The sequence below is a fragment of the Aspergillus versicolor genome, assembly GCF_001890125.1.
Source record: "Aspergillus versicolor CBS 583.65 unplaced genomic scaffold ASPVEscaffold_2, whole genome shotgun sequence".
NCBI lineage: Eukaryota > Fungi > Ascomycota > Eurotiomycetes > Eurotiales > Aspergillaceae > Aspergillus > Aspergillus versicolor.
In genome coordinates, this window is record NW_024467525.1 from 800716 (window position 1) to 822917 (window position 22202).

General features: G+C 50.6%; 11 protein-coding genes across 11 annotated transcripts; 6 read left to right on the plus strand and 5 right to left on the minus strand.

Annotated features, from left to right (window-relative positions):
- Nucleotides 1-222: 222 nt before the first annotated feature.
- ASPVEDRAFT_161039 (putative chromatin structure remodeling complex protein RSC3) lies at nucleotides 223-2625 on the plus strand. Its single transcript, XM_040808582.1, has 4 exons — nucleotides 223-1264; nucleotides 1310-1725; nucleotides 1900-2046; nucleotides 2099-2625. The coding sequence occupies exons 1-4, from the start codon at nucleotides 271-273 to the stop codon at nucleotides 2522-2524; spliced, it is 1983 nt and encodes a 660-aa protein (XP_040663793.1). The 5' UTR covers nucleotides 223-270; the 3' UTR covers nucleotides 2525-2625.
- A 644-nt stretch (nucleotides 2626-3269) lies between these two features.
- Nucleotides 3270-4659, plus strand: ASPVEDRAFT_24939 (uncharacterized protein; the record flags this gene model as incomplete). The annotated part of the gene is made up of 6 exons (XM_040809720.1): nucleotides 3270-3277; nucleotides 3327-3469; nucleotides 3516-3808; nucleotides 3862-4155; nucleotides 4234-4302; nucleotides 4351-4659. 6 exons carry the CDS (start codon nucleotides 3270-3272, stop codon nucleotides 4657-4659), a joined length of 1116 nt encoding a protein of 371 aa, XP_040663794.1.
- Nucleotides 4660-4862: 203 nt separating this feature from the next.
- ASPVEDRAFT_147312 (uncharacterized protein) lies at nucleotides 4863-5965 on the minus strand (the record flags this gene model as incomplete). Its single annotated transcript, XM_040808116.1, has 3 exons — nucleotides 4863-5039; nucleotides 5113-5461; nucleotides 5514-5965. 3 exons carry the CDS (start codon nucleotides 5963-5965, stop codon nucleotides 4863-4865), a joined length of 978 nt encoding a protein of 325 aa, XP_040663795.1.
- Nucleotides 5966-6795: 830 nt separating this feature from the next.
- ASPVEDRAFT_79701 (uncharacterized protein) lies at nucleotides 6796-7761 on the plus strand (the record flags this gene model as incomplete). Its single annotated transcript, XM_040816740.1, has 2 exons — nucleotides 6796-7499; nucleotides 7560-7761. The coding sequence occupies 2 exons, from the start codon at nucleotides 6796-6798 to the stop codon at nucleotides 7759-7761; spliced, it is 906 nt and encodes a 301-aa protein (XP_040663796.1).
- A 419-nt stretch (nucleotides 7762-8180) lies between these two features.
- Nucleotides 8181-9618, minus strand: ASPVEDRAFT_68701 (uncharacterized protein). The gene is made up of 3 exons (XM_040816003.1): nucleotides 9054-9618; nucleotides 8659-9004; nucleotides 8181-8569 (listed from the first exon to the last, which is right to left on the minus strand). Exons 1-3 carry the CDS (start codon nucleotides 9515-9517, stop codon nucleotides 8393-8395), a joined length of 987 nt encoding a protein of 328 aa, XP_040663797.1. The 5' UTR covers nucleotides 9518-9618; the 3' UTR covers nucleotides 8181-8392.
- A 579-nt stretch (nucleotides 9619-10197) lies between these two features.
- On the plus strand, nucleotides 10198-11071 carry ASPVEDRAFT_24943 (uncharacterized protein; the record flags this gene model as incomplete). The annotated part of the gene is made up of 2 exons (XM_040809721.1): nucleotides 10198-10814; nucleotides 10867-11071. The coding sequence occupies 2 exons, from the start codon at nucleotides 10198-10200 to the stop codon at nucleotides 11069-11071; spliced, it is 822 nt and encodes a 273-aa protein (XP_040663798.1).
- A 62-nt stretch (nucleotides 11072-11133) lies between these two features.
- ASPVEDRAFT_441227 (uncharacterized protein) lies at nucleotides 11134-12041 on the minus strand. Its single transcript, XM_040812983.1, has one exon. It carries the CDS (start codon nucleotides 11873-11875, stop codon nucleotides 11411-11413), a length of 465 nt encoding a protein of 154 aa, XP_040663799.1. The 5' UTR covers nucleotides 11876-12041; the 3' UTR covers nucleotides 11134-11410.
- A 437-nt stretch (nucleotides 12042-12478) lies between these two features.
- On the plus strand, nucleotides 12479-14164 carry ASPVEDRAFT_79704 (uncharacterized protein; the record flags this gene model as incomplete). Its single annotated transcript, XM_040816741.1, has 4 exons — nucleotides 12479-13004; nucleotides 13050-13099; nucleotides 13149-13701; nucleotides 13749-14164. The coding sequence occupies 4 exons, from the start codon at nucleotides 12479-12481 to the stop codon at nucleotides 14162-14164; spliced, it is 1545 nt and encodes a 514-aa protein (XP_040663800.1).
- A 703-nt stretch (nucleotides 14165-14867) lies between these two features.
- On the minus strand, nucleotides 14868-15757 carry ASPVEDRAFT_37475 (uncharacterized protein). The gene has a single exon (XM_040811481.1). The coding sequence runs from the start codon at nucleotides 15321-15323 to the stop codon at nucleotides 14916-14918; it is 408 nt and encodes a 135-aa protein (XP_040663801.1). The 5' UTR covers nucleotides 15324-15757; the 3' UTR covers nucleotides 14868-14915.
- Nucleotides 15466-15855, minus strand: ASPVEDRAFT_441231 (uncharacterized protein). The gene has a single exon (XM_040812984.1). It carries the CDS (start codon nucleotides 15807-15809, stop codon nucleotides 15609-15611), a length of 201 nt encoding a protein of 66 aa, XP_040663802.1. The 5' UTR covers nucleotides 15810-15855; the 3' UTR covers nucleotides 15466-15608.
- A 608-nt stretch (nucleotides 15856-16463) lies between these two features.
- ASPVEDRAFT_49879 (uncharacterized protein) lies at nucleotides 16464-21670 on the plus strand (the record flags this gene model as incomplete). Its single annotated transcript, XM_040814233.1, has 9 exons — nucleotides 16464-16621; nucleotides 16685-17546; nucleotides 17593-18500; nucleotides 18580-18756; nucleotides 18787-19287; nucleotides 19321-19662; nucleotides 19720-20334; nucleotides 20389-21253; nucleotides 21302-21670. The coding sequence occupies 9 exons, from the start codon at nucleotides 16464-16466 to the stop codon at nucleotides 21668-21670; spliced, it is 4797 nt and encodes a 1598-aa protein (XP_040663803.1).
- Nucleotides 21671-22202: the final 532 nt, after the last annotated feature.

A 22202-nucleotide genomic window follows, 5' to 3' on the forward strand; every position in this document is an offset into this window, starting at 1 on the left:
ACAACCCCAAAGGCCAAGGACCTTTATACTAGCTAGGTATTACTATATAGGTATACTAGTAGTAGTCTACAGGAGTTATAGTAGATATTACATGGCACAGTCTTGGCAAGCCGTGATAAAAGTAGTAAGATAGATACAGACATACCTGCCTGGCTGCCTGAGGCAGACTTGTGTATTAATGTCAGCTTTTAGCGCGTGGAACCCAACTGGTTTCTGCGGAACCAGGCTGCAGGATAATCATCACCAGGACTGCATTATCAGATGTAATACATGGCAACCACCAGTACTCTTCGCAAAAATGGCCAGCAGCCCTCCTGCGAGCCATGCCGCACCTCAAAACTGCGATGCGACCACACAGTCCCAGTCTGCCAGCGCTGCATCGCGCGCCAACGACCCGACCAATGCATCTACCATCCTTGCCCATTGACTAAACCGCGTGAAAACAGACAGAGAAAGGCTCAATCCAGACAACAAAGACCAAGAAGGACCACTCCCTCGGCCAGTGTTGAACCCGATAAGCTCTACGACTGGACAAGCAAAGCGCCCTCCGTGCCGGCGCGCATAGCCCAGACCACGACTCCAAACGAGAGCGAGGAGTTATTTCCCTCTCCCAGCTTCCTAGGTCCCACGAGCCACTCGAGGGACTTTTTTGAGAATCTCAAGCACTTTGGATGCGAGTCGCTTAGTGATGTTCCTGTTGCCGGTAGTGCGGCGGATCCACGCGATGTGGAGGTCGGGGCGCAGATCCTGGCGCAGCTGGAACATGCCTCGTTTTATAAAGAGCTGCTGGATAAGCGGTTTGAATTGTATCATGGGATGTACTTTGGTCCGCCACTTGCTTGGGAGGTGCTGGCTAGGTTGAAGACGCTGTATCAGGAATGTATTCGCGGCTCGACTGCGGCTGGCAGACAGGCGAGGCTGTTGGAGTGGTCGAAGAGTATATTCCAGAATACTGCCACAAAAATTGAGACGCATCCCGAGATGACATTAAAAGAGTACGTTGCTATCATCGCACCGAGATGGGAGACCATCGGGACGTTATTGGGGTTTGCTGGACGGTCAACGTACCAAATCAGCCCGAACGAGCCAGTCCTCAGTCGAGAGGGAATGCCGGGGATGAACAAGGAAGGGTTTCGCAAGATCAGCCTGGCAGCACTTGATATGTGCTTGCAATTCAGCCATAACCTGGGAATAACCAGCGATCCGTTGGCGTGGGCGACAATCCTGCTGACCACGTTCCTCGCTGATATGCATGGGCCTACAGGTAGGATACACGTCCGCGATAGAGATAGGTACTAAACACTCGCAGACTCTCGATCATCCAAAGCGGATGGCGATGTAGCAACAGTTATATTCGCTCTTGGGCTTCACCAAGGAAAGGTCGACGAACGAGCCCCGTTCTTCCTATCCGAAATCCGCAGTAGAACCGTGGTGGCTGCATACTTCAATGACAAGGAACTAGCAACATTTCTTGGCCGCCCTCCGCGCATCTGCCGCCGATACTGCAACCTGCAGCCTCCGGTCGATATTTCCTGGGAAGACCTGGTTGCCGACGCGCCAGTCCGCGACGCTGCACTGCGCCGTCTGGGACCGGAAGGGTGGGACACGCAAGAAGATCCACGCGGCGAAAGCTCCAAACCACGGGTTATCCTCCTAATGGGTATTCTGAGAGAGATGATACTAGAGGTGTCGCTTTGCTATAGCGTTGACGATTTGCAAGGCATGGTCAAGTACGTACCTGCCTAGACGTGTAGTCCGTTATTGACAGCATATAGGAAGATCCGCCATGAAGCAAACGAGCTGCGAATTGGACTTCCCTCTTTTCTCCAGTGGTCTCCTGAGACGGGGAATACGCACTCTGCAGCCGCTTCACTGCATCTCGAGTTCCTATTCCAGGAGCTACTCCTCTCCCAAACCGTTGCGAAACGAACGGGCGAGACCTCGGAGTCATGCATCGACACCTCCCGCCAGATCATCAATCATATGTTAAATATAATCTCAAAGCAGGTCCGGATGGGCAATGTTGACTACCTAACCTGCAACGATGTACGTACAAGCTCCAATCACCACTCTACCCGATCAAAATTAACAGTTCTAGCTGTCATATATCGGCCTCCCAGCAGCCGGAGTCCTATCAAAAGAGCTCCTCCGTCACTCGCACTCCAATAACATAAATCCTTCCTTCCCCAGATCAGAGGTAATCCAGAATCTGAGTATATTTGCCGCACACTTGGAGACATTCTTCCCAGATCGAGAAGGGGACCACGAAACACGCACGAGGGGTCTTTGGTTTATCCGCTCTGTTCTTGATGCGGTTCTCTCCCCTAGAACTACCGCCTCAAGTACTGGAAACCAGCCGGAAAACGCCAGTGATGGGCTCTCTGCCACCCAGCTGCCTGGTCCGTCTGTTATGGCTGTGCAGCCCGATGCCCATGCCCTGGATGAGCAGGAGATCGACTTTGCAGCGTTGTGGGAGGAGATTGATTTCGATTGGGATGGGGATAGGAGGGTGTTTCTTAGCTAGAATATTTGTTTTGCTTGGTTGTTTCAATTTATATACCCGTGATGCAGTAACGAGCATAATTTCATGAAGATAAATGTTTGCCAAATTACTTTGAACCTCATCACACCACACTCTCATGAGACACCCATCTAGTGGCCACAGTAGCTCAGATACGTTCGAGAGCCTTGCAGTTTGTGGCTGTATTCTGCACACTGCCACACCCGGCGAGTTCCCATTGCGCGACCGATCCAGACGAAAGGCTGGCGGCTACATTATGGGCAATGTCACCGACGCCCCATCCAATGAATATCCTGAGGAGAAAGAGTCTTCTGCAAGAATCCGCATATCCCTGTCAATTTCGCCAGCCGGCGCTTAAGCACAATGCCCAGTCCAGCCCCCCTCGAATCGCCCTGAGGAGGCGCAGAATAAGCAAACAAAAGCACAATCCCCGTATTTAAATTTTGGAACAAAGCCCCTTGTGAGTTTATGTTTGCGTTTGTTCCTTGATTCTTTCAGCTTAGGGCTGCGGACCCCCATAGTTTCGATGGCGGAAAACGACGAATGGCAAGGCCTGCAGGATCCGATTCAGGTTTTCGAAGAAACTGGTACCATCTCACCTTATTCTGAATACCAAATAGACTGAGCTAAGCTGGTATAGAAAATGGGTGGATTCATCGAGGGTCGGAACTGGCGGTCGTAGAGGTTTGCGCTTTCTGGGAGTATTTGACGAAAACGCTGACACAGATAGAGAGAATTGGTCGCAAATATGGCAATGTAAGTTAATCGACAGCTCAGTTGCCTATGGTCGCTAAATAAAATATAGATTCTGCCCGACCGCGTTTGCTGAGAGCCACATTGACTACAAAAACTTGTTCCAAGAGCCATTCTGGCCGGTGATAGACAAGGACCTCAACGGAACATCCCACTGCCAGTATGACTATACCGGAGACAGAGTAACGCCAAATGGTACGTGACCCATTGCCGAGCGCGTTATCCATTAACTTAAAAACAGTATCATGGAGCTGCTTCAAATTGAAGCGCGTCAACAGCGCGATAAAATACGAGTGGAAGCAGCCCAGCCTCCATATTACCTGGGACCAGCAAACAGGGAGACAAGTAGTATACATATTCGACTTTCCACTTTCAGCAGACACAAAAGAGAGAAATTTCCTCGGAGAGCTCCCATCCCCTGAAGCAAGAAAGCACAACCCCTTCGCATGGCACGCGGCCTTCTCCAGGTGCATCCTAAAGGAATACGAAGCGACATACTGGGACGTCAGAAACCCGATTCGAAAACATGAGAAAGTTAGTTTTCCGAGACCACACTGCCCTTGAAACTAGTTACTAACTTCGTATAGAGTAGCCGCCGCTCCAATGTAAACAAGAAGACGTTTTTCACGGACCTCCACGACTTTGCCCGGCATGCCTTCCACTACAGCGAGATCATCGGTGTCGCCGAGCACACTCTTTCCCGGCTCATAGAGGAGCAGGAACGGTGGCGAAAGGAAGATGAAGCTGGGATGAGGGAGAGAGGCGCTATAAAATACTGGCTGGACTCGCATCAGGAGCTGCTCCTCCAGCAGAAGAATGCGTATGCTCTCAAGGCGAAGTCGAAATCGCTGAACGAGCGGTTGCTGAATGAGATTAATTTAGTAAGCCTCATACTCTACAACCAAATAATACACGACGAGTCACTCTAACAGCGTTAGGGATTCAACCTTGTTCTGCAGGCTGATGGCGAGAGGATGAAGACCATCGCATTTGTCAGTATGGTGTATCTTCCGGGTACTTTTGTTTCTGTATGTCGTCACCAAGTACCTTGTTTGACATTAAAGCTAACTATATAGGGTGTCTTTGGAACAAATTTCTTCGACTTTGACTCTCCCTCGGAAGGCGGATGGGCGCATTCGCATTTCTGGCTGTACTGGGCTGTAGCGCTTCCCTTGACATTTGCCACAATGGGCGTCTGGCTAGCGTGGCACCGGAGAGGTGCGATCCATAAACGCTTTGATTCGTTATCGTCTTGGCTACACCGCAAGGACAAAGCGGATTCTGAACAGCTTCAGAGGAAGGGGACAGAGCTGAGCATTCTGGGAATTGCGAGGGCAGCTACAAGACGTCATTGGGAGAATGTACGGGGGAGGGAGAGCGTCTAAATTGAAGTAGATGTGTGTTTACTGCTTGATTTATACGAATACTATTGTGCTCTATACTTGTTTGAAAGCGTTGGGAATAACCATCCGCCCTTTACGTACGCAAAGTAAACGTAGCAATTGAATTTCCATTTCGATGAGCAGTGAGTACAGAAGCCGGGACTGCACGCTGGTACTAGTGAGTACCCGCAATATCCCTGCTGCTCTTAAGAAGCCTCCTGCAATGGCATACTCAGAAGGACACTGCCGATATTATGCACCATTATCTCGGTCTCCGGGATAATCTTGTGGCATGCCGATGCTCTGATGCAAAGCTCCAAGCCGTTCATGCAAGCGTAAATAATCCGGACATGCTGGGGGCCGACGAGAGAAGCCATGATGACCTAGTCCAGTATAACGGCTGGTTAGTACATACATATACGCGTAGGTATTGGCCGTAAAAAGGGGATAGCATACTGGGAACCTCTTCTCGCCCTTAAAGGCCAATTCATCCTCGCTACCCGGGCTCGGGTTACCGTTTACCGACTGTTGCTCGTCGCCGACTAGGATTGCGTCTTCATTAAAGACGGCGGGCTGATAGGCCCGGCAGCGCATGGCGGTGACGATAGTAGTAAGCTCGCCCAGGCTTATAGTATTGTCTATGCCGTTGCAGGACTGCACGCCGAGCAGAATCAGATGAGGATGGAGAATACTACCATCAGGCCTGGTCTCAGTGTACTCGTAGATGTAGTTTTCCCACTGGATATCAGTCCACCGGCCGGGCTTCAGCCACCCGCGTGTCTCCGTGTTCAACGGGTGGGGGTCTCTAAATTGCACATCAGAAAGGAGCTCCAAACGGATATAGAAAGGCTACGTACGAAACGCTGTCGATTCCGCAGAGCGTAGGGAGATCTGGCACAGCGGGCGGGAGGTGACGAGGGTATCCGCCCATGGCCCATTTGTCGAGGTAACGGGCGAGAGACCTTCCGCGGTATAAGGGCATGGACTCGCGATCAAAGATCCTCTGGACCCGAATGGCCGGTGAGGTGTCTACCTGCATTTTGTCCGTGAAAAAGCTGTCCCAGGGATTGATGGGGTGGTTCATAATAATTTCACAAGGACGGAGGCGGAAAAGAACAGGCGGTTGCTTGTTCAAGCTGTCCGCTTCGGTGGCTTTGGGTGTGAAGGAGTCGAGAATTAGACTAATATTATTGTCAGAGAGAAACCGGGATGGTATAATATTGTCGCTATCAACCCGCTGTTCCATCCTCGGATCAGTGAGAGAGACCCAGAGGCTGTGCAGCCGATCGCGAAGGGCGACACCAGTCATCTTCAGGGAAAGGTCGGAAGACGCTGGAGTGAGAATGGAGAAGGATAAGGAAATAGGGAGAAGAAATAGGGAGAAGAAATGAGAGAAGAGGATGATGGTGAAGGTGAAGGATGAAGAAAACCTTGCCAGGTAGCGAGAAGACAGTCATGTCATGAGCGTCCAAAGGTTAATTCACGCAGCCCTAACTTTGGGTTTCCTGTTGGTGTCAAGGCTGACTGCATTTTTCTGGTAACGAATAGATTGTTATCCCATTGCAGCCAATCAGATCCAGTAGCAAAGCTGGTACAAGGAGATATTGGTATAACACCGTGTGCCAATATGCTATGCACCAGCCATCATCAACTTCAGCTGTCATATTCCGTTAAGCTGCACAAAGTCCTGAATAGAGTGCAGGGTCTACTTTAGAATAACAATGTCCTTTACTCAACGTTGTGTTTTGGTCAAACGTTGTGTTTTGGTCAAACGTTGTGTTGTCGTCAATGAGCCATGGTCAGTTCTGGAATGCATATAGAGATGGGGACCATGTTGTCACTCTTCCTGGTCGACATTGACAGTGTCAGTGGAGGGATTATCCTTCCTCATATCCATCAACGTCGAATGTGCAAGGGGGGCTATTTACCAACAAAGCCTTCACCATAATGATACACTGAAAAACGTTGGCTTATTGCTAGTTCCAGAATGTAGACATATAAATACGTCCTCGATAGCGATGTTCAATGAGAGGATCAAGACCTCTTCTCCAAGTTCATCTGTATAGATTCCTTTCTACATTTCACTCATCTACTCAATCCGTGACACAACTTTCTGTTCCCTATCTATAACCTCCCACAATGTCCGTTTCCACACCGTTTCACGCGCTCCCGAGAGCCGAGGGACAGTGGTTGGTGGCAGCTAGCAAGGCCGGGGTTGAGAATACCAGCCTGTTGGGCTTCCCACACCACCGGTCCGCCTCGAAGATCACAAAGGCGCAGTTCCTTTCATTCCGGACCATAATCATCTCGCATGACGCCGAGGAGTTCGATCCGGCGTCATGGCAGCTCGACCGCAAGGTCACAACAGCCCGTAACGAACTCGAATATGACGGTGACTTCATAAGCCTGCTTAACGCGATACACAACCCCAATGCTCTGGAACCCACGGGAAAATTCTCCCAGCTCCGCGAAATGCACAAGGAAATCTCGAAGCCCATTGATAGGAACTATCCCGAAAAGCTCCAAAGCAGCGATGAATCGCCGGTGAACACTTCTCTCATATACCTGCTGAACGGCCTAACCAAGGTTAAGCCAGGTGCGCTGGGCGTGTGGCGCTACACAAAGGTACGCTTTGAGGCCAGTTTTGGGACTTTGCCCGGCGGTATTACCAGGGGAATGGTGGCCATCTCGGATGGTCAGCTACAGTCGATATTGACGCACGAGGTCTGGGCAATCGTTGAATGTAAGAGTTTGCGGATCACCCCGACATCCACCAGCGTGTTGATGCAGGAGGCCGCATTGTTTATCGCATGGATGAAGGAGTACCAAACATACCCGACGCAGTAAGTTCCTACCGACCACTGGGCAGTGCCAGGCAGCAAGCAGGGAGCTAACCTCAGCAGGCGTGTTTTAGTCTCCCAAGACGGCTTACACCTTTTCATCACGTTTGCCGAGATCGCACCAGAATGGCTCAACTTCCTCAGGCGCAACAGGACTTCCGGCCCTCGAAGCTTTTTAAGACTGCATCGGTTCGGCCCCTGGGACCTGGGCCGGGCCGACCACGTCAAGGAAGTTGCGGCGATATTACTAGCTATCACAAGGTGATGCACAAGGTTGTTCTATGAAGTGAGCTCTGACGAGACAGTATGTTTGCGCTTGGGGCATGCTTGTACCACTTCACCGTTCCTTTGTGGCCAGGGAGACTCTCTCCAGGCTTCTAATCCTCCTTTAGATTAGATAGCAGCAGAACATTGATCTTGCTTTCGATATTCCTCACCTCATCACTCTCTTCACTTGGATTGTATTCTCCCCTACTTACTCATTCCCGCTCCCGGCGGGGGAAAGAGAGTGTATAAGTCAACGTAGATGTTTATTTGCTGGTCGAGTCTAAACTGGCTATATAGGGGTTAAATCTTTACCTTAAACCTCCTTTTACATGTTATATTGATCCAATTGGCAACAGATAAAGGCGCACGTACAAATTAAGGACAGGTCTAGGGAGCCGAGATTATACATCACGGTTAGTCCACTCGGGCTGCTCGGTATAGAGCGGAAAAGCACGCCTCTTATGAAGTCCAGCGCACTGTTACTGAAGTTATCCATGGATCTTACTCATCATACGAGAAGCCTTAGCCAGGTTTGCTGGATTTAGAGGAGCACCAAACACACAAGTCGATACTGCAAGCTAGGATTACCTAGAATTCAAGACCGCGGCCATAGCCGGCTGATCCTCTCCCTAAGCCATCTCCTCCAACGGATAGCTGAGAAGCACACCCGCGATATCACGCATAACCGTCTCCGAGTCCGTTCCCATAGCCCGGCATTGAGACATTCTGATCGAAAGCGTCATGCCATCCATGCAGGCATAGATAAATCGGGCATGCTGGGGACCGACGAGGGAGACCATCATAACCTAGTCCGCCAGAGGAGCAGGTTAGTAAACATCCATCGACTATAGGGGGGGAGGCCATGAAGCTCCGATATCAACAATAGATAGCGTACCGGGAACCGCCTTTGGTGTGGAAACGCCAACTTGTCTTCATGGCCTGGCAGATAATTGCCGTCTTCCGACTGCTCGGCATCGCCAACTAGTATCGCGTCTTCATCAAACTCAGCAGGCTGGTATGCTCGGCTGCGCATGGCTGTGACGATTAAGGTGAGCTCGCCCAGGCTGATGGTATTTGTATAGCCATCGCAGGACTGTACCCCTAACAGAATCAGGTGGGGATAAGCCGGACGCCCATTAGACGTTTGGTTATATTCATAAATACGAGTTTTCCATCGAATGTCATTCAGTCGGCCAGATCTCCTAAATCCGCGAGTTTCGAGGTTCAACGCATGCGGTGAGCTGGAAGGCTTGTCAGCAGGGGGCAGCGAAAGGAAGGAGTATAACATACGAAACGCCATGAATGTTGCACCGAGTAGCAAGATTGGGGATGCCCCGTGGGATGACACGAGGATATCCATACATTACCCACTCATTAATGTAATGGCTGAGAGATGTCCCACGGTGAAAAGCCTTACTCTCGGCCTGCAAAATCATCCTCACCTGAGTCTCAGGCGAGGGACTCTCTTCACGAACCTGAGCTTTCCCCATTGGCCTGAAAAATTCATCGGCCATGTCGATGGGATGGTCGGTAATGATTCTTTCAGAGCGCATGAGGAAAAGAATAGGTGGTTTCTTGTTGAGGTTGTCTGCTGCAGTATCTGTCGATGAGAAGGCAGCGAGATCGAGGGTAATTTTGTTATTTGTAAGGAATCGTGAGGGCACAACACTATCGCGCTCAAGACGCTGTTTCATGCTCGGATCGGTTAGAGTGGCCCATAGGTCGTGCAGCCGTCTGCGAATGGCGCCGGGCATGTTGATTGTCAACGGAACTTGTTTGGAGGAACGCGAGGTTAGAGGGGTCAAGGGGAGGACGGTTGTCAGACGGGAGGGGGAGGAAGAGAGGAGGAGAAAAGAAACGAAAAGAAGGCGAAAGGAAGAGGAGAAAAGCTTGCGAGGGGGGCAGTATCATAAGAGCCTCGCCTGCATGATGAATTCACCCAACCCTAATTTTGGGTTTCACGGTGGCGTGGTAACTTCACTCTTGGTTACCAACCACATTAAGTTTATGGATTGCATCTATATAGAATATGGGATTGCAGTTGCGATACCATGCCTGCTTCACTATCCCCTTTAATACTTAGTGGTAGACCTCTATTGAACAATTGATACCACATTCACTAGCCATCAAAATTGGCCATGGACCGTAGGAACAATCTGGAATCCTGAGTAACACATTCCCTCACCTGGCCTGTATTTGTGTCAATGGATAGCCAGTTTGATCATATATGTAGTGGCCTCCATGTTGGCCTCTGCTTGAATCTATTGCCCTTCCTATCCCCTGCCCCGGTCACAACGCATGCGTTCAATCTTTACACTGCCGTAACATCCAAACATAGGGTCCTCGAAACAAGCCTGCGACACATCCTTTCGATACAATACCAGAAACTCCGGGGGAGTGGCTTATAGCAGCAACCCGTGCCAGGGTACAGGATATGACACTCCGGCGCTTTGACAAACACAACTCAGCTTCTAAAGTGAGCAAGACACAATACCTTTGCTTCCAAACATTAATCATTCCACGAAAGCGCGAGAGCTTCAAGCCAGCACAATGGGACATGACCGAGCAGGTTGATGCTGCAACTGATGAGCTCGACGAGTCCGACGATTTCCAGAGCTTTCTAACGGACATCCGCAATGGCCACCCCCCCGCAACAGGCGAATTCCGGACAATCCCTGACATGTATACACATGTACTTCGTCAGGTTGACGCAGGATACCCAGGCCGTCTGCAGAGACACGATGAGACGGCGGTAAATACGTCCCTCCTCATGCTCCTTCAGGCGATCACCAACACAGCACTGGCGCCTCTTGCTGAATGGCGGCCCACAAAGATCCACTTCAAAGCGACATTTATGACACTGGCCGGCGGGGCGAAGAGGGAGATGGTGGCGGCTACAGACGGGCAACTCCAGTCAAAGACCACCCACGAGGTGAAGGCGATTGTGGAGTGTAAGGCGCATGAGCGGGGTGACGACGATACCACAATAGCAATGCAGGAGGCTGCGTTGTTCGTAGCTTGGATTAAGGATTTTCCTCAATCCCCAGAAACGTATGTTCCTACCTACCAACACCAGAAAATGAACGGGAACTAATGTTGATAGCCGCTTCATGGTCTCGCAAGATGCCATGCAACTGTATATCACAGTTGCAGTGACACCCATAGCATGGCGGGACTTCCTTATACGCAGCAGGACTGAGCGCAAGAGATCGTTCATGCAGCTCTACAGGTTTGGCCCATGGGATCTCGACGATGCCGACCAGATCAAGAAGGTCGCTCCGATTCTGCTGGCCATAACCAAACTGTGAGACTGACTTGCCCTTGCTGGTCCATGGTCGTACATCTCATCGGGCCTGGATTTGGGCTGAAACACTGCGTTAGATTAGATACAGCCCTACTTGTCGTTACTGTCCTCATTTCAGTTATTTTTCTTTCCTGTGTTCGCTTTGTTCGCCAGAATACTGTTACCAGCAGGACTGTTTCCTTCGCGCCTTCTAAGCCTTGGTTACAATCCGATCCTCTTCCTTCATAGTGTACCGCTAAGGACTAAGCATTCGCTCCGAGGTACTAGCACTGGTAAGCCTGGATATCAGCCTCCCAATAGAGGAGATTTTCAGAGCTTTCCTTAGCCTATTATGACAGTTATATTATAGCCCCCTCCGACAATCCTCCGAAAGCCACCCGGAAAGTGTTCCTTGGCTGCAATTTACCATCCATATCTTGACAAAAGCAGCCCACGGTTGAGGGCTCTGTTCGTATTCAAGTGTCGGTCTCGTAAACTCGGCCTGTCTCTTCATTCGGAACAGGCAGACACCGCGCTGTCTCGGCATCGGGGCCACACCGAGTCCCCTTTCGAGGCGCCGAGTCTGCTCGATATTGGCTGCTCCACCTGCAACCTGGCCTAGACTAACTCTGTACCGATCGTCTCCGTCGGGCGCTGAGAGTCCCGACAATTGCCCGAGGCCATATCCGGCCACCACCGGAAGTCCGGACTCGGCTTGTGATTCTGTACCAGTCCGGCAGGAGTTGAATTTAATGCAGGTGTCAAAGGGTTCCAAGCTGGGGATTGCAATGCATTCCATCGAAAGAAAGAGTACACCAGAGCATCGCATGGCAGGCAAACGTACCGAGCACCGACGCCCAGCCGGCTTCCTCAGCCATTCTCTCTCCCGAAAAAAACAAGCAATAAACAGGCTAAGGAAGTCTTGGACGTGGCAATTCGACGCCCATTGCAGCCGCCAAGTCCTGCTCCTCGTCTAGTTGGTGGTTTCGCGGGGGCTATGGAATCTTTTGGCTTTGCGGAGACCCACGGGGAAAATTGGCGGCCCACCGAGACACGCCAATCGAGGCGTCAATTGGACAAGAACAGTTGAGACCGTGGGTGGCGTTGCATCGTGGAACCTTGGTTGCAGCTGCAAATGCCCTGAAACGGCCAAATTCTGTTGATGCAGCGAACATTCGACGAACCTTTGGCCCTCTTCCTGTGCCGGCTGCACTGCGTAAGTCCACCCCACACCAACTTGGCGATGGTCCCGACGCTCCGCGATCCTGGGATTAAAAGCTTTAAATGCCTCGAGGAGATCATTTTCCGCTGTCGTCTGGTGGTGAGTGTCCATCACGTCAGTACTTAAGGCGATCGCCCCCTGGACCTGCTGTCAGCTCTGCCTCCCTCGTTGAATCTCGTTGAATCTTCCCATCCATAATTATACACCGCGATGCTCATCAACCGCCCCTCCAACGAGAAGGGCGCCGCCTGGCCAGCCATCCTGGTCGGGCTGTTCGCCTCGTTCGGTGGTATCCTGTATGGCTACGACACCGGGACCATCGCCGGCATCCAGACAATGCCCTACTGGATTGAAGAATTCGATAACCCGAATGAAGGCCGCATCGCCCTGATTGTTTCTATCCTGTCTGTTGGTACCTTCGTTGGTGCCCTCGCCGCCGGTATCATGGCAGACATTACTGGGCGTCGATGGGGTATCATCCTGTCTGTCATGCTGCCTTTCAATCTGGGCGTCGCGCTGCAGACTGCCGCTACAGCGCAGCCTCTGTTCATTGCTGGTCGCTTCTTTGCTGGTCTGGGAGTTGGCCTCGTTTCTGCTCAAATCCCCATGTACCAGTCCGAGACGCTGCCAAAATGGATCAGAGGTGCTGTTGTTGGATGCTACCAGCTCTGTATCACAATCGGTCTCTTCCTGGCTGCCATTGTCAACTGGGCCACCCAGAACAGGACTGACAGCGGTATGTAAACGCTCAAGACTGTGAAGCAAGGCTAATAGAGTATAGGGAGCTACCGTATCCCTCTTGCCATCCAGTTCGCATGGGCCCTCATTCTGGTACGTTCCTCTCCCAAGATAGCTCGACAGCATAACTGACGACTGAAAGGCTGGTGGCCTCCTCTTCCTCCCCGAGACTCCTCGCTTCCTTATCAAAAAAGGCAAAGATGCCCAAGCTCTCAAGTCCCTGGTCTTCCTCCGCCGCCTGGGCCCGGAAGATCCAGACCTTCTCGCCGAGCTGGAAGAGCTGAAGAGCAACTGGGAGTACGAACAGTCCATCGGCTCTGCCTCGTATCTCGAATGCTTCAAGGGCAGTGCTGGTAAACGCACCATCACCGGAATCATCCTCCAGTCCCTGCAACAGCTCGTCGGTATCAACTTCATCATCTACTACGGAACCTCGTTCTTCGCGGACAACGTCGAAGGCCTTCCCGACTCGTTCATCCTGCAGGTCATCGTCAACTCTGTCAACGTCGTCATGACCCTCCCTGGTCTCTACGCAATCGACCGCTTCGGACGCCGCCCTGTTCTTCTGACTGGAGCTGTCGGTATGGGTGTTTCCCAGTATATTGTTTCCGCCTGTGGTGCCGCAACCCCGATTTCGAACTTCAGCTCGCAGTGCGCCCAGTTCGCCTTCATCTGCATTTATGTCTCTTTCTTCGGTAAGCACCCTGCCACTATATATGAAAGCCTCACTAACATCTAAAAGCATCCACCTTCGGTCCCTGCGCTTGGGTCGTCACCGGAGAGATCTTCTCCCTCCAAACCCGCGCCAAAGGTCTCTCCATGACCACGGCCGCAAACTGGTTCTTCAACTGGCTGCTATCGTACATCACGCCGTATCTGACTAGCGCCCTCAACCCAACCCAGTCCAACGTGTTCTGGATCTGGGGTAGCTTCTGCTGGATCGCGTTCGTGTTCTCGTTCACCATGATCTATGAAACCAAGGGCCTGTCCCTTGAGCAGGTCAATGAGCTGTATGAGAATGTCTCCAAGGCGTGGAAGAGCCCTAGCTACCGTTCGGAACTGCGCTCTATGTCTGTTTCTGAAGCTCACCGCAAGGACTCATTCACTGAAGAGACTAAGCCTTCAGATATGGGTTATGAAGATGCTAGCAAGGTCTGATTAACACAAGGCGGTTCTGGCTACGTCAATCGCCATCGTATCACCAAGACCACGCGGGTGAACTGCTTTAGTTGGCCTATCCTATTCTCTCCACAATGGTCCCGGTTCTTGGACTGTTGTTCATCTCTTACTTGTTCACTTCACTTCAAATCTCCATATTATAGAATATCGTTGTATCTGCCCCAATAGAATCTGAACTGTTCAAATAAGGACAGTGTCCCTTAAGCAGAATGCCACAATACCGAATACCTCCCACTCACACTTGCTCATTAGACCAGTTATGTCTATTCATACTCTTCGGGTTTAGAGTCCGCAATACTTCCAGGGTTTCGACGTCCGATTATCGGGACGATTGACCTCCACTCTTCAACTCTGATGACATCCGGGGGTGGGGGGGCATTCCCCAGCCCAGGCAAGCACACGCTCTGCTTATCAGCTAAGACAGTCCAGATATTATTACCCCTCGTAACGCCATGCAGCTGAGAAAACGGGTTACCGTCCAAAGCTATCCCCAGAGGCTGGCATCTTCGCAATAGACCCACAGCGCCACTGTCGGCGTGGTCTGATCGCGCCCCGCGGAATCCCCAGTCTCGCAGAAACTCCGGAGAAATCCCGGAGGTATCTAATTTGTCCGAATTGGTCGTAACTGGTTCATTAGACGGTATTAGGACTAGGCTCGATTCCTGGTCCGTTCCATGGAAACCCGCTCGGTATTCCTGCCTTGCAGCTTTGGGATTTGCTCAGTATGAGGTTAGCACCACTGCTGCTGTCTTAAGGCATTAATCATCCGACCCAACCCCAGCTTGGGATACTCCTTCTCATGAGCAAAGACAATCCGGTACCAGCCGGGCGCATCACCGCCAAAGTCCATACCAAGTGCGAGGAAGATCGCTTGCTTTAGTAAAGTCTCTTGGAGCTTGTTCTGGAGATCCCTTGCGGTGCTTTCAGACGTACCCGGTACACCTGCTTCAAGAGCGGCATCCACTTCCCTTCGGAGACGATCAAACAAGCCCACCCAAACAAAGAAGCCAGCATTTTGACCCTTCTTATAAGGAATCCGATGGCGTTCCAGCAATCTGATCGTGATGGTATAGTTCTGCGCCAGCCGTTGACGATTTGTTTGTATAAATGGCTCGACCCAAGTGTCGTCAGAGAGCATCCGCGACGTTGCCGAGTCTGATAGAGACGAAGGGCAAGAGAAGTAGGAGTTCGCTTCAACAGCACGTAGGAAATGCTCATTGTCTTGACTGATCACGCAGCCAAGTCTGATTTCATTGGAGCCGAAGTCCTATACCAGTCACTATATCCGATCAAATCTGGAGAAGCGGACTTCGTACCTTGCTCATTCCCCACAGAACATGCACGAGGCTTGGGTCAATTAGACCGTCTTTCTTGATGGAAAGGACGGATTCGAAACCAGGGCAATCGGGAAATCTGGGTTCTTTCAGGTGGAGAGAGCATAGCTCTCGTCGGTTATGAGATGGAGATTGTGCTTTTGACAGAACCCCATATAGGCCTCGAGAACCTCACGGGTGTAGCAGCGACCTGGACAGTAGATCAGAAGATGCGCAAAAGTTCTAAAATATGTACTTACCCAAGGGGTTCTGCGGGTTACATGGTAAAAAGGCCGTACGCCGTTTGACATCTCGTAGTTCGCGCCCGGACCTTCGATCCCCTCACGGAAGAGCCCGTCACCCGTTTTAGTTGCATAACCACAAACTATCTGTGGCGGTTAGCTAGTTATAGCTGGTGTAGATGTTACATCAGATATAACAGATACAATCTGATTAAGCGGTAGTCGAATCTTACAGGTCCTGTTGGCAAATTATTTAGTAGAACGATTATATATAGTCACGCTCTCCGGGAGCCACTCTTCATTTCCCTAAAAAGCCTCTCTTCGTCGTCATCTTTGCCCTATCTATCTGCACAACCACAACCGCCTCCCTGTTCTGCATAAAGTCTCGTCGGTAGAATGTACCTCACTATGTGCCAGACAGTGTCGAAACGGCCTTCCAGTCAGATAAACTTAGCCGCCGGGTTTATTTGGCCATTTCCTCTCACAAGAACGGTAGGCCCTGGTTGCTGGGTTAGTTCGCGCCAAAAAGGCGCCACGAGTCATACCCCTGTACTTAAGCACCTGATACCTAGAAAAAGAAAATAATATGGTACTTTGGAGCTTGTCTTATCACTGGAGTCCTCCCACCACGCGCCGAAGCGGGGTTTCCACCCTGAACTATTTTCACTCTCGACAGGACCAGTTCATTCCTTCCTCAACCTCTATGAATAGTTTGACTGCAAAATGAAGTCATCTACGGCTCGTGAGCTGGTGCGGCAAATTACACGAACCCATGGCCATCTCTCAGAGGAATTCCTCAGTCAGCTGGAGCCGTATCAGCGAAGTGAAATCGAGTATGCGATGCTACAGAAGGATGGAATGATAGGGTCTTCGACAATCACGTATGCATTTATTCCCTAATATATAGCCTGTGAATGTTTTCTAACTCGTTGCCAATGGCTCAGCCTCGCAAAGAATCTATATAACAGTAGCGCCCGCTTTGTGTTTGAACTGTTGCAGAACGCAGACGATAACTCTTATACCACCGCCAAAGCAGCGAATGCCAGCCCCTATGTCTCGTTCTCTGTCCACGATCAGCGGGTAATTGTCGAGTGTAATGAAGACGGTTTCACGCGCGAAAACCTGGTGGCGATTTGCAGCGTTGGCAAAAGCTCCAAGACGGGTGCCCAGGGGTACATTGGGGAGAAGGGAATCGGTTTTAAATCGGTTTTCATGGTAGCATGGAAAGTCCATATTCAGTCGCGGGACTTTTCTTTTTCGTTTCGACATCGAAAGGGGGATTCTGGAATGGGAATGATTTCGCCTGTATGGGAAGAGACTGACGAGGTCTTGCCACAGCCTCTTACTCGAATTACCCTGTTTCTCTATGACAATGACACGGACGGGATGCTTACCAGGCAACGCGAGATGATGCTTCAGCAGTTCCGGGAGCTGAAGGCTACGTTTCTCCTGTTTATGAAGAATCTCCGGAGCATCGAGGTCAGGATTCACGACCAGTCCAACAATGAGATCTCTTATACGATCTTCTCCATACAAGGCCAGCAGGGGACCAAGGCCACGTTGACGCAAGTAACAATGCAAGATGGTGATACACAGATGCACGAGCAATACTACTATACAACAAGACTCACAGCCCATGATATCCCCAGAAGCGAGAATCGACAGTATTCGGAGGTAGAGATCGCAACTGGGGCATACGCTGAAACAGATATTATTCTGGCGTTCCCCTTGACACACGATTGGCTTCCAATTATTGAGCCACAGGAAGTATTTGCCTTTCTGCCAATACGAAATATGGGTTTGCCGGTCAGTAGCCACCCGACATTGCCATATACCACTGACCAAATTATAGTTCCTTATTCAAGCAGACTTCGTGACGGATGCGAGTCGACAGGATATCGTTAGGTCGTCTGCCCGCAATATCAAACTTCTTCCGGCCATTGCGCGCGCTTTCATACAGACTGTGGAATACCTTTGTACGCAACGTATCCTACCGTACGAGTGGATGAGGTATCTGCCTGATATTGGGTGGAATGCTCAGGATAGCTTTTGGAAGCACCTGCCATCTGAAATTCGGTCCCGGCTCCAACGATCTAGCATTCTATTGACTCGGAGTAATTCCAGTATGCGCTGCATTAAGGATATGCGCTTGCTTCAGGCTAGGATGCGTGATAAGTTGGGAAGGCCACTGCTCCCTGACTTGAAACCTGAACAGTATCTTTCTCCCCTATATGCAACCAGTGACTTGAGTCGTTTGGAGCAGTATGGACTGCGGGAAATGAGTTTTGCGGAATTCCTCGACAGGCTTGAGCGAGACATGCAAAATGGCGCGTTCTCAGTAATGCGAAATCCGAGTACCGACGATGACTGGCATACAGACATGGCGCACTTCTTGCTTGCCATTTCAGATCAGCCGATATGGATCAGGGTATGTAACATCAATCTCATCCCAATAATGGGAGGGGAATGGGTCTCTGCGACGTCCATGCGATGTAACCCAGTATATTTCACCCGCGTGCAGGGATATGCTCTTCCAACGGACGGCATATTCAGATTGATTTTACCCAGGGCAGAGAGAAATGCCATTCGCAAAAGGCTCTTTGCTCATCTCGGCGTTCGAGAGGCATCTCTGCAAGATGCTCGTGATCGAATTATCACGAATGACGCGCTAGCATATCCGGGGCTTGAAATCTCTCGATCTCGTTTACAGTTCCTTTACCTCACTGCACATCTACAGGGAGACATGGAATTTCCACCTAGGTACGCCGCCTGGCAAATTTTAGACAAAGAATTCAAGGCACAATCTTGGTTCGAAAGGACGTGGTATTTTCCAGACGAGGGCTCATATAGCCCCCCAGCGACTTCTAGCTAAATTCAGTCCCAGTCCAGCAATTCTCCACCCGGAATATATGCAAGACTGTCCCGAAAAGCCTGATAAGGAAACTCTTTCGTGGAGAGAGTGGCTGACTACATTGTTCAGTATCCGCGACATGATACCGCTCACTTCTCTCACAAGGTCTATCCTCAGCGACAAAAGCTTCCGGAGTTTAAGCCCAGAGTGTCTTCATATAGCCGGGTCATGTTCGCACGAATTCCTGCCATTTCTCCTACGGTCGTGGAAGGCTGACGGGCCAAACATTGCAAGCAACCCCAACCTTGTCAAGGCCTTGCTAGATACTGAAGTTCTGTGCGAAAGTGGAAGGATGTATCCCCTGGGTAAAACATACGTTCGCACTGCTCAAATCCAATATGCCGATGGCTTTCTACGAGATGGAGAATTCTTTCCGTGGCTCAAGGTTACTTCATCAGATGAGGCAGGCCTGCCCGACATAGGGGTCCTCACTACAGCATTAGGGTTTGGATACCCTAAATCAGACCTCGAATTCTACATCACCATTCTAGAATTCGTTGCCGATGCAAACAGAGACAAGGCGGAAGTGGTCGATGTATCCCGTATATTTGCTCTCTACAATCGGATTGAGACAAGATACCACGAGTCTGTAACTCGAGAGACGTCTGCCGAAATGATCGTGTACGACCCCCATATGTCATCAACTTGCGTGGCATTCTAACCGCACAGCAGATCGGCGTTCAACGCGAAACCCCTTATTTATGTTCCTGGGTACGGCTCGAAATCTGCCACCTGGGCGCTTCCTGAGAAATGCCTGTGGGAAGCGCCTGAATATATGCATTGCGCATACCCATTGAAGTCACGATTCCGCGCCATTACAAAGGAGAAGTATATTAGCACTCTCTTCCATGACACTCTAAAGATACAAAATGCCGGAATCGTGGAGTTTCTCTCGGAGCTGCGATGGGTCCGGCTCTTCGAGTCTCCCAGCTACACCCTGATGATCGATGTGTATCAGGAGCTGAACAGGAGACGGCCTAATATGAGCAGCTCCATGATGGATGCAATCCGGTAGGTCGTTTGAGGCCCCGAAGGCTATTTGATATTAATCTAACTCTTGGTCGCCAGAGCACAATTTGATGATTTGCGGCTTGTATACTACGAGTCTGGTGGTAGCACCAGGTGGTACAGACCCTCTGAGTGCCTGTGGTCAACTGTAACAGACATCAAAGGAATGGTGGCACTCAATGACGCATATGAAGACCTTGATGACTTTTTCACTGAATTCATCGGTGTCCGGACGCTCACTCTGCAGATGATTCATGATAAACTCGTGGAAGAAGGAAACAGCCAATCGTCACCAGAACAAATAAAGGAGACAATTTGGCTACTCAATTCATATATGGAGAGTGATAGCAGTCTCGCTGATCCAATTCGAGTTTTACAGGCCAAGGTGTTCCCAGTGAGACACTCAAACGGCGTGGTTGAACTGTGCAGCTCCGCCGAGGGCTTTGGTATATCAGATCGCAAACACCTGTCGGATTTGTTTGCGAACAGGGCGAAATTGCTCGACTTCGATGTCAATGAGATCGCACGTTTGGAGCCATTTCTCCAGTGGACCGGGTTGGACAAGCGATATCTATCATCTTCCGTCAAGGAAATATCCATGGTGCGTGGAGACTCCCACGGGTCTCTGACTTCACCGGAGCGGAATATAGCGCGAAAGGCATACGGTTTACTTCGGTACGACTCCCTTTATATCACAGAATATTTGCACACTGACTGACATATGTTCAGACTCGGTGTTCATTTCAGAAGTCCACGAGTCAGAAGTGGCGAACAACCGTTCTATGAGATACTGAAGAACATCGATGTCCGCGAGACAGATGGAATTAGTTCCGAGTTGCATTTTCACCAGGATGGAAAGGATATTGTGGTTGAAGTCAGCAAGAGCGAGCTGCATTTCCACGAGTCAGAAGACGGACTTATAATCTACGTTCCTCGCGACGAGGAGACACAGTTCCTATGCTTCCTCGACAGAATACCGCTTGCACTTCTGGAATGGATCATGACTGAGCCACTGACTGGGATCTGTGAGGTGTTCAATGACAAGGCTTTAAATGTACTATCGATGGTTCTCCAAGCTGAGCCCAAGTATGTTGGTATGACTCTTGACCGGGCTGGTATTATGTCCGTCGAGACGCCAGATGATACACCGGCCGAGGAACCTATCACTGGGCCTAACCATGAAGGGTCTGACCAGTTTAATGTTGGCGTGACTCCAACAGGATCGAATGAGTTATCTCTGGGCGAACACTATGTCGCCGTATCCCCTGATGATTCTATCTCTGCTGCTTTTTCACGGACTTCAACACTCTCGCCAGCAACCAGCAGACCACAATTTACTCCACAGGAAGCAGCCAGTGCAGCAAGTTTTGTACCTACCAGCCGTATAATACCGCACCAGACAGTCGATACAGCCTACCGGACTCTTCTTCGCAAAGTTGTGAACGCCGCCAGGGCCTCTTCATTCCCCAGTAGAGGCTCTTTCGACATGACGGCCCTTACCGGCTCTCTCGATCCATACAGTGAACCTTTCCAGTTTTATGGGCTTGATAAGCCTTACCGGGATGTTCTTGTCGGGGCAGCGGGCGAGCTATTCGTGAGTATATCACTATCCACATCTTCCGTCATTCTAACAGCTTAACAGGTGTTCGAGATATTGGCCCGTCTAAACCCGCCCCTTCCTGGATTCTCGCGTGATAACTGGCAAAGCACAATTCGCAAACACGTCACACTCCACGAGGACTACACTGATCTTGAGCCTTGGAATGGCCGAGAGAGCGCCGATATCACCTACACTGATACGGAAGGCGCTTTCACCTCGCTACTCGTGACGAATGGGTACTTGGATGATACGTGGGCAGATGCAAGACCGCAATATTTCCTAGAGGTCAAGTCTACGACGTCCAAATGCGACGCACCGTTTTATATGAGCAGACATCAGTATGAACGTGTGCGTTATCCACTTATCTCCTATAACATCCCAGTGAACCACCGGCTAACTGCGACCGAGTAGATGCAAACCACGCGGGATGTAGCTCCTAACCCTGCAGATCGAGCGAATGTGTACGTGATACTCAGGCCGTACCATCTTGGGCTTGATTCAGCAAAAATGAAGATCTATGTTAATCCAGGGCTTATGGAGCAGAGCGGGGAGCTGGTCTTCACCGCTGGGGCGTGGTCTGTTGTTCCAGGATTAGCTGGTTAGGAAGTTTGATACTATATATCGTTACTTGTATTTTCTGGCATAGTAATGACCTGCATCTATTGTGTTTTGGTCGTACTTTCGGTACACCTGCGGGATGCAAACTATGGTGCCTAACAACAACATATATCTGTCGGGGAGCGTGTCAACGTCACTACTAAAAACAGGATGGTGCCTTTGACTCGGAAGGAATGAGCTAGCTGGCCCAGGGACGTTAGCCGGCCAGTATAATTGCATGTACCGAGTCTGAGCGCCCATCCTCTGGGTCCATGCGGGTTATGCGGCCCCAGAGGGGGCCAACACTGTGCCTGTCGGTGGCAGTGCTTCCTGGCATGAAGATCGC